This window comes from Solea senegalensis, linkage group LG5, assembly GCF_019176455.1.
Source record: "Solea senegalensis isolate Sse05_10M linkage group LG5, IFAPA_SoseM_1, whole genome shotgun sequence".
NCBI classification, from domain to species: Eukaryota; Metazoa; Chordata; class Actinopteri; order Pleuronectiformes; family Soleidae; genus Solea; species Solea senegalensis.
In genome coordinates, this window is record NC_058025.1 from 422,239 (window position 1) to 432,222 (window position 9,984).

General features: G+C 38.6%; 1 protein-coding gene across 1 annotated transcript; it reads right to left on the reverse strand.

The window, feature by feature from the left end:
• Positions 1-3,350: 3,350 nt before the first annotated feature.
• On the reverse strand, positions 3,351-7,782 carry LOC122769793 (phosphatidate cytidylyltransferase 1-like). Its single transcript, XM_044026626.1, has 7 exons — positions 7,525-7,782; positions 6,499-6,668; positions 5,310-5,406; positions 5,089-5,186; positions 3,924-4,063; positions 3,695-3,753; positions 3,351-3,454 (listed from the first exon to the last, which is right to left on the reverse strand). The coding sequence occupies exons 1-7, from the start codon at positions 7,585-7,587 to the stop codon at positions 3,368-3,370; spliced, it is 714 nt and encodes a 237-aa protein (XP_043882561.1). The 5' UTR covers positions 7,588-7,782; the 3' UTR covers positions 3,351-3,367.
• Positions 7,783-9,984: the final 2,202 nt, after the last annotated feature.

Below are 9,984 nucleotides of genomic sequence, written 5' to 3' on the forward strand. Positions count from 1 at the left end.
ACAGAGTCTGTATTACAGCATGCAAACAATTAACTACACACTTTGTCTTGTGTCAATAAGTTTATTTGAGAAATCAAGTATAGGCACTGAAACAAGGCAATCAAAGATGACAGACTTCAAGATGTATGTGGTCGAAAAAATCACAGAAATGACATATGTCGTTCAAAATTTGAAAAAAATGTCATCGGTTAGTATGTCGTCCAAATTTTGACGAAAAAGTCATACTATAGCATGTCGTACACAATTTGACAAAAAAGTCATAGTATAGTATGTCGTTCAAATTTTGACAAAAAAGTCATAGTATAGCATGTCGTCAAAATTTTCACAAAAAAGTCATCGTATAGCATGTCATCCAAATTTGATAAAAAAAAGTCATACTTTAGTATATCGTACAAAATTTGATTAAAAAAGTCATACTTTAGTATGACATGAAACGTTTGAAAAAAGTCATACTATAATGACAACCAAAATTTGACAAAAAAGTCATACTGTAATATGACGTGAAAAACTTGACAAAAAAGTCATAGTATAGCATGTCATCCAAAATGAGACAAAAAAGTCATAGTATAGTATGATGTCAAACATTTGACAAAAAAGTCATAGTATAGTATGTCGGCCAAATTAGGACAAAAAGGTCATACTATAATATGACATGAAAAATTTGACAAAAAAGTCATAGTATAGTGTGTCGTCCAAATTTTGACAAAAAAAGTCATACTTTAGTATGTCATCCAAATTTAGACAAAAAAGTCATAATATAATATGACGTGAAAAATTTGACAAAAGAGTCATAGTATAGCATGTCGTCCAAATTTTGACAAAAAAGTCATACATTAGTATGTGGTCCAAATTTTGAAAAGAGAGTTATACTATAGCATGACATACAAACTTTGATAAAAAAAAAAGTCATAGTATAGTATGTCGGCCAAATTTTGAAAAAAAAGTTATTCATGACATAAACATTTGATAAAAAAGTCATACTTTAGTATGACATGAAAAGTTTGAAAAAAGTCATACTATAATATGAGTTGAAAAATTTGACAAAAAAGTTATAGTATAGCATGTCGTCAAAAATGAGACAAAAATGTCATGGTATAGTATGTCGTCCAAATTTTGACAAAAAAGTCATACTATAATATGACGTGAAAAATTTGACAAAAAAGTCAAGGTATAGCATGTCTTCAAAAATATGACAAAAATGTCAAACTATAATATGATGTCCAAAATTTGACAAAAAGTCATACTTTAGCATGTCATAAAATTTTTATTAAAAAGTCATACTATAGTATGTCGGCCAAATTTTTTAAAAAAAGTCATAGTATAGCATGTCGTCCAAAATGAGACAAAGAAGTCATACTATAGTATGATGTCAAAAATTTGACAAAAAAAGTCATACTATAGTATGTCGTACAAATTTTGACGAAAAAGTCACACTATAGTATCGCATCAAAAATTTGAAAAAAAAGTCAAACTAAAGCATGTCGTCCAAATTTTGACGAAAAAGTCACACTATAGTATCGCGTCAAAAATTTGACAAAAAGTCATATATATAGTCCCCAAATTTTGTAAAAAGTCATAGTGTAGTATGTAGTCAAATTTGACAAAAAGTCATACTATAGCATGACATACAAAAATTTGATAAAAAGTCATAGTATAGTATGTCGTCCAAATTTTGACAAAAAGTCATACTATAGCATGACATACAAAATTTGATTAAAAAAAGTCATAGTATAGTATGTCGTCCAAATTTTGACAAAAAAGTCACAGTATAGTATGATGTCAAAAATTTGACAAAAAAGTCATACTATATTATGTCGTCCAAATTCTGACAAAAAAAATATAATCATAGTCCAAATTCGACAAAAATCATTTGCAAAACAGTCATACTATAGCATGTCGTCCAAATTTTGACAAAAAAGTCATACCATAGCATGACATACAAATTTGATAAAAGTCATACTTTAGTATGACATGAAAAGTTTGAAAAAAAATCATACTATAATGACGTCCAAAATTTGACAAAAATGTTATAGTATAGCATGTCGTCAAAATTTTGACAAAAAAGTCATTGTATAGCATGAGGTCCAAAATGAGACAAAAAAGTCATACTATAATATGTCGTCAAAATTTTGACAAAAAAGTCATACTATAATATGATGTGAAAAATTTGACAAAAAAGTCATACTTTAGCATGTCGTACAAAATTTGATAAAAAAGTCATACTTTAGTATGTCATCCAAATTTTGATAAGAAAGTTATACTATAGCATGTCGTACAAAATTTGACAAAAAAAGTCATACTATAGTATGTCGTCCAAATTTTGACGAAAGTCACACTATAGTATCGCGTCAAAAATTTGACAAAAAAGTCATAGTATAGCATGTCTTCAAAAATATAACAAAAACGTCAAACTATAATATGACGTCCAAAATTTGACAAAAAGTCATACTTTGGCATGTCGTAAAAATTTGATTAAAAAGTCATACTATAGTATGTCGTCCAAATTTTGTAAAAAAAGTCATATTATAACATGTCTTCAAAAATATGACAAAAAGTCATACTTTGGCATGTCGTACAAAATTTGATTAAAAAGTCATAGTATAGCATGTTGTCCAAATTTTGACAAAAAAGTCATAGTATAGCATGTCGTCCAAATTTTGACGAAAGTCACACTGTAGTATCGCGTCAAAAAACTGACAAAAAGTCGTAGTATAGTATGTCGTCCAAAATATGACAAAAAGTCATACTTTAGCGTGTCGTACAAAATTTGATTAAAAAGTCATAGTATAGCATGTCGTCAAATTTTGATAAGAATCATAGTATAGCATCAAATTTTGACAAAAAAGTCATACTACCGCGTAATAGATCAAATTTTGACAAAAAAGTCATAGTATAGCATGTCGTCCAAATTTTGACAAAAAAAGTCACACTATAGTATCGCTGCAAAAAACTGACAAAAAGTCATAGTATAGTATGTCGTCCAAAATATGACAAAAAGTCATACTTTAGCGTGTCGTACAAAATTTGGTTAAAAAGTCATACTATAGTATGTCGTCCAAAATTTGACAAAAAAGTCATACTATAATATGACGTCCAAAATTTGACAAAAAAGTCATACTAAAATATGACGTCCAAAATTTGACAAAAAGTCATATTTTAGCATGTCGTACAAAATTTGATTAAAAAGTCATACTATAAACATGTGATGTACATGTGACGTTGCTGTGAAACATGTGACGTACATGTGACGTTACTGTGAAACGTGTGACGTTGCTGTGAAACATGTGACGTACATGTGACGTTGCTGTGAAACACGTGAGGTACATGTGAAACACGTGTCATTCATCATCGTTACAATGCGTTCTTCTTACCAGATCATTCCTTCAAACAGGTTCTGAATGACAAGGTGCGACTGAGTCACGACAATCAACAGCGTCACATGAGTCCAAGCAAACTGGAATGAAGACAAACACAAACAGCAACAGTCACTGAACTGGAATATGGCCACGCCCTGTGACATCACAGAGAGCAAGACAGAGACAAAAGCGCGAGACGAGTTTGAGACGAGCGTGAGACGGACGTGAGACGAGCGTGAGACAAATGTGAGATTAGTGTGAGACGTATGTGAGACGAGCGTGAGATTAGCAGGACAAAGAGGAGGAGTAGAGGAGGAGTAAAGTTACTTGATACACACCATATAAAACTGCAGGCGATAATGTTTCTTGACTAAACTCAGCACAAACATGCAGAAACCTGTGAAGAGACGACATCACAACAGGACGTCAGGAGTTTACAACAACAACAACAACAACAACAACAACAACACATCTATACAACGCACACACACGTAGAGTGTGTGTGTGAGAGAGAGAGAGAGAGTGAGAGTGTGTGTGTTCTCTCAGGTACAGAGGTCACATGATCACCTGCGAGGTAAAGAGCAAATGAGATGAAGCGGTGATAACGAGCCAGGAACTGCAGAGGCTCCTCCCTCTGAACCAGAGCTCCAAAGTAATCTGCCAACGTTTCACCATAGAAGAAGTAATTAACGCACACCAGGAAGTACCTGAAACACACACACACACACACACACACGTTAAAAAAACACTCATTCATGGATCAGACCCTGGTTTCTTCGGTATGTTTGTGTATGTAACGTGTTGTCCTCACACGTATGTAACGTGGTGTCCTCACACCTATGTAACGCGTTGTTCTTACATGTACCTAACATGTATGTAACGTGTTATTCTCACATGTACGTAACATGTATGTAACATGTTATTCTCACATGTACGTAACGTGTATGTAACGTGTTATTCTCACATGTATGTAACGTGTTTTTCTCACATGTACGTAACATGTATGTAACATGTTATTCTCACATGTACGTAACGTGTATGTAACATGTTATTCTCAGCTCACATGTCCGTACGTAACGGTTAATGTCGTGTCTCACATGTATGTAACGTGTTTTCTCACGTATGCATGTTATTCTATGTAACATGTTATTCTCACATGTATGTAATGTTATTCTCACATGTACGTAACGGTATGTAACATGTTTTTCACATGTATGTAACGTGCATGTCGTGTATGTAACGTGTTATTCTCACATACGTAACGTGTATGTAACGTGTTATTTCACATGCGCATTTTCCACGTACGTAACATGCGTAACATGTTATTCTCATGTACGTAACGCGGTGTAACATGTTATTCTCACATGTATGTAACGTTTTTTCTCACATGTACGCGTATGTAACGTGTTATTCTCACATGTAATGGTATGTAACGCGTTATTCTCACATGTACGTAACGTTTTTCACATGTACGTAACGTAACGTGTTATTCTCACATGTACGTACGCGTTATTCTCCACATGTATGTGTTATTCTCACATGGCATGTATGTAACATGTTATTCTCACATGTACGTAACGTATGTAGCACATGTATGTAACTCACATGTAATGTATATGTGTGTTATTCTCACATGTACGTGTTATTTCACGTACGTAACGTGTTGTTCTCACATGTACGTAACGTGTATGTAACGTGTTATTCTCACATGTACGTAACGTGTTGTTCTTACCAGCTCAGAGTCCTGAACCACGGCAGCTCGTAGGAATGATAAACTCTGTATCCGATGGTGATGATCTCGTGGAAACACTTGATCTGTACAGTCATGACCTGAGTCATGTGACAGGAAACAGGAAACATGAGAAGCTGGACTGTGTGTTCTTGAGTAAACCGCTAACACTGAGTTCAACTGTACTAGCACCTGTTAGCATGTAGTGTGTGTGTGTGACTCACCACTAACAGCAGAGTGACAGGTCCCAGGTAGATGATGAGGAAGAATCCTGAAATCATAGCTAAAGACAAAACCCCACGGATCCAGTAATTCTTCCACCTGTGGAGAAAAATAACTCACTCATTCATTCACACTTATAGTTTTCACTACCAAACCATGACCTGTGTTCAATGACACGTTACAACAACACTGATCAGCTGGTGTCGTAAAAGAGGAGGAGCCTGGGATGTCAGTCAGAGTGTGAGGTCACAGACTCCAGATAAGCCACTCCCCCCGCAGCAGTGATTAGCCTTTAATCAGAGCTGTTCCCTTCGCCCTGAGCCTTTAAGTCGTGTGACCTGGCTGTCAATCATTGGCCACACCCTCCACCACCACCATGATTCGACTTGTTCATGTGTTCATGTGTGGCTGTCTTGACCTGGTGCATCAAAAGTTAGTTAGTTAGCTAGTTAGTTACCTGAGAGACTCAACATGGTCTAAAATGAAAAGATGTGAAAAGAGACAACAGCAGATCACTCTTGGCGTATTTCCACCCGCTCCACTCGCCTCGCCTCGCCACGGCACGGCACGGCACGGCTGAAGTAGCGTTTCCATTAGCCTAGTACCTGGTACCAGGTAATAAAAATAGTACCTGCTCAGACGAGGTTCCAAGCGTGCTTAAAAGCAGGTAATATGCGATGATTGGTCAGACTGCCGGCCGCTGAGTCCCGTCACAGGAAGAGACCTCCCACACACAAATCAAGCCAAACAGTGGCGTAGATCATAGATCACTTAAAACTACTTAACAATCCTAACAACGTGGGTTAATCTCCAACAACTAGTCACCCGTCACTCGTGTGTGTGTGTGTGTCGCGTTTAAAACAAAGTCACCGCAGTTTCACTCGGCCGTGCAGTGATGACTCCGCCCACGTTAAGTAGGTTCTTTTTAGTAGTGGAGATGCGACCTAATCGTGCCGAGGCGAGGCGAGCCGGTGGAAATGCGCCATCTGTGAACACACTAAATTCATCCATTCATCACGGAACAACACTGTGTGTAGTCAACTAATCAGTTAATCAATGAATAATTGATTAATTCACTAATCACCAACCATTTAGACGTCAAACGAACACCACTTCAGAAGAGAGCGCCCCCTGCTGCTGAGAACCAGAGGCGCACACTCCTGCACTGTGTGTGTGTGTGTGTGTGTGTACCTTGGTGGCAGTCCTTCCAGAGCCTTGTTCAGACACTGTGGAGTGTTGTCAATGTCAGCTGTGGACAGAGGAACATCTGGAGTGTCTGCTTTACAGTCCATATCAACATCTGGATCTGGATCTGGATCTGTATCAGGCTGAAGACCGAGTCTGTCCTCAGCATCAGCCTCCTGACACACACACACACACACACACACACACACACACACACGTACAACATTCATGACATGAGGGGACATTGCATTGACTTACATTCATTTCCTGGAGACTTACTCTAACCTTAACCACAATTACTACTGCCCTAATCCTAATCCTAATCCTGACCCTAACTCTAACCTCAACCTAACCTTAAAACACATCTTCACCTTAAAATGTAGTCATTTACATTATGGGGACTTGATTTTTGTCCCCACAAGGAAAACAAGTCCCCATAATGTGAGTGTGTAAACAGGTTTAGGTAATACCTGGGCGCACGCGCACAGTCTAATATCCCATTTTTATTTTCATGTGTATTTTTGATATTTTTGTGTTCACGTGAATAAATGAACACGTGATCGTTTCACTGTGTATGTAACTTCGTTACAGACGGAGGATTACTGAAGCTAACCAGAGGCTAACTCAGTAACAGACGTTAGATGATCGACAACTGACGGAGACGGTTAACTAGCTGACCCAGTCTGACAAGAACCAGCAGAACCAGTTCTGAAGACACTCATGCTTCCTTCTTTAAGCCCTTGTCCCCTCACTCTTGACTCCTTCAATCACCACTTGCCTCCTTGTCTTCGTGTCCTTCTGTCCTCACTTGTCTCCAAACTCTTGAGTCCTTCTATCACCACTTGTCTCCTCAATCTCATGTCCTTCTATCAGCCCTCGTGTCCTCCCCCTTAACTCCTTCGATCCTCACTCTTGTCAACTCGTGTCCTTGTCTCCTTGCCTCCCACCCTCGTCTCCTCATTACGTCCTCGTTCTCTTGTCTCATACTTTGTCTCCTCGCCCTCGTGTGTCCTTGTCTCCTTGCTTCCTTACCTTGTCGCTCATGTTCTCGGGACTGTCTCCTCCTCCGCCTCCTCGCCTCCTCAGCTCCGTCATGTTTGTGTCTTTAATCCGCGGGGACGTGAACGCGTCACATAAACCGGGTCAGACCGGTTCGTTTCCAGATGAGGTCCAGACCGTGACCCGGGTTAAAGCCCTGATTCGGTTCAGTCGCGTGATAAACTGCTGCAGAGTCTGTGACGATTCACTGCGTGAGTTTGTTTATCGCCGCAGTCCCCGTGGCCCCGCCCATTGCCGTCAGCACCTGTCAGTGACGACACACAACTTCCGATGGAGACTTTCACAGTAAAAGCATGAGCCGAGTCATTTGAAGAGTTTGTTCAGGTCTTTTTTTTTTAACGTGGTTGTGTAAGGTGCTGACTGTGCACGCGCACACACGCACATTTTATCCACTAATTAAAAGACTAAAATAAATCTGCGTCAGTTTAACTTTCTATGATCTCTGCGTCACAAAAGTCGTCTGTCTGTCTGTGATCACGTCTTTATCTCACGGTTAAACTGAAGTTTGTCGACCACACACACACACACACACACACACACAAACACACACACACACACTGCTGCCTCCATCACTAAGTTCAAATGTCTTATGTGAACTTTGAACTGTGTGAACACAAGTTTAATATTTGACCAGATTTTATTAAAGCGTCACTTTCTTTGAACAAAAAGTATTTTCTCCCACGTAAACTATCATTTTTTAGTTTTATTTTTAAAGGACGAGCTGCATCACTTCCGGTTACTGTAGTTGTCAAACTTGACAGGTCTGCGGTTCTCGCGCGCACTCGCTCGCTCTTCCTCATGCTGCGACAAACACACGCACACATAAATTACACATTAATACTTGTGAAACGTCATCAGTCTCAGTTCAAGTTTTGTTCTAATTCTCAAGTCCGTGAGCAGCGAGTACGGTTCTCAAACCCGGAAGTGTCCTCGCTCCGACCGTTTTACCCAGCATGCATCGGGTGGTGACTTGAGCGTACTTGGGAAAGCCATGTATCCCAGAATGCATTTGGGTGGAACATAGCAGCAGAGAATACAAATATAATCCTTTGTCCTGGACAAAGTTTTCAGATGATTTGAGTCGTTTAGAATTCAAACATGTGGTTTGTGTTTTAACATCTGACGGATTTGTCAGAGGTGATAAGCTCCGCCTCTGCAGACGCTCGCTGCTCAGTGTCCAGCAGAGGGCAGCGTTACCTCGGCCTGTGTAGATTTGTTGGTAACGTGTCATTTTGTTTTTATTTATTATTCATTTGTATTTTATTAATGTACACACAAGTACAAGAGTACACACAAGTATGACGTTTGTGAGGACACCTGACCTTTGACCACTAGGTGTCACCAGAGAGGAAACAAATGACAGGAGTTTGTTTTGTTTGGTGATAAACAGTAATTATTTATTTATTCATTTATTTATTGACATGAAATGAAAAAGAATTAAGTACCAGATCTATTACATTAATGGGGGGAGGGGCTGTTACCGTAGTGACAAATATTTACATAAACATTCAGGAATCACAGATTCATGTTGAGTCACAGTCACATGACCTGACACTCGCTCTTTACAAACGACGACAATAATAATAATAATGATGATGATGATGATGATGATAATGCCATGAACTGACTGCGACTGTCAGCTGTTAATCATCAATAAAAAAAACACCTGCTCATTTGCATAAATATCATTCGTTTAATCCAACGTGAAAAAAAGTCAAGGTGCAAAGAAATTTTTGACTGACGCAACGACGTCATCGCTCACAACGCCACAGACGTGGAGGAGGAGTTTGGGGGTGGGGTTTGAAGAGCACACATCAGTGTCGTCAGAGCATTGAAGGTTTTTGAAAGAAGCAGTAAGTTGTTTGTTTACAAACAAATGTGAGTAAACTGATTCAGTGAATCAGGCGTGAGAGATTTAGTCTGGATTAAATGAGAAAACTGCAGAAATATTGAGCTATATGAGCACAGTTGTCCAGCAGAGGGCGCTGTGAGCACAGCATGTGCTGTCTCTGTATCCATGACGACATCTGTGATAAAGTGACAACTCAGCTGTTAGCTTCAGCTCGAGGTAAAGTCTCGCGTGATTTCGATGTCTCAGGAGATTTTGTTTTTAAAGATGTGTCAATAAACAAACATGATGACACTTGATTTACCGTTGTGTTGAAACTGGCGGCCCCTAGTGGTTGCATTGAAAATAACACTGCAGTAATGACGAGTCACATGACTCTAAAGTTGTTTTAATAAATGAGTAAATTGTGAGTTAAAAAAAGAACATTTAAAAATATCACTGATGACATCATCAACATGAGACGTCAGGTCACAGATGATGATGTCATCACTTCCTGCTGCTTCAGTCGTTTAAAACATTTAATAATGTGTGTGTATTAGTGTGTGTGTTTATTAGTGTTAGTGTGTGTGTGTGTGTGTAAAAGT

Coding starts and splice junctions, on each gene's coding strand:
- LOC122769793 (XM_044026626.1), bottom strand. CDS start 7,587: ATGACGGAGCTGAGGAGGCGAGGAGGCGGAGGAGGAGACAGTCCCGAG. Junction 3,754..3,923: donor ATTTGCTCTTTACCTCGCAG/GTGATCATGTGA, acceptor GTCTCTTCACAG/GTTTCTGCATGTTTGTGCTG. Junction 3,455..3,694: donor ATCGCCTGCAGTTTTATATG/GTGTGTATCAAG, acceptor TCTTCATTCCAG/TTTGCTTGGACTCATGTGAC.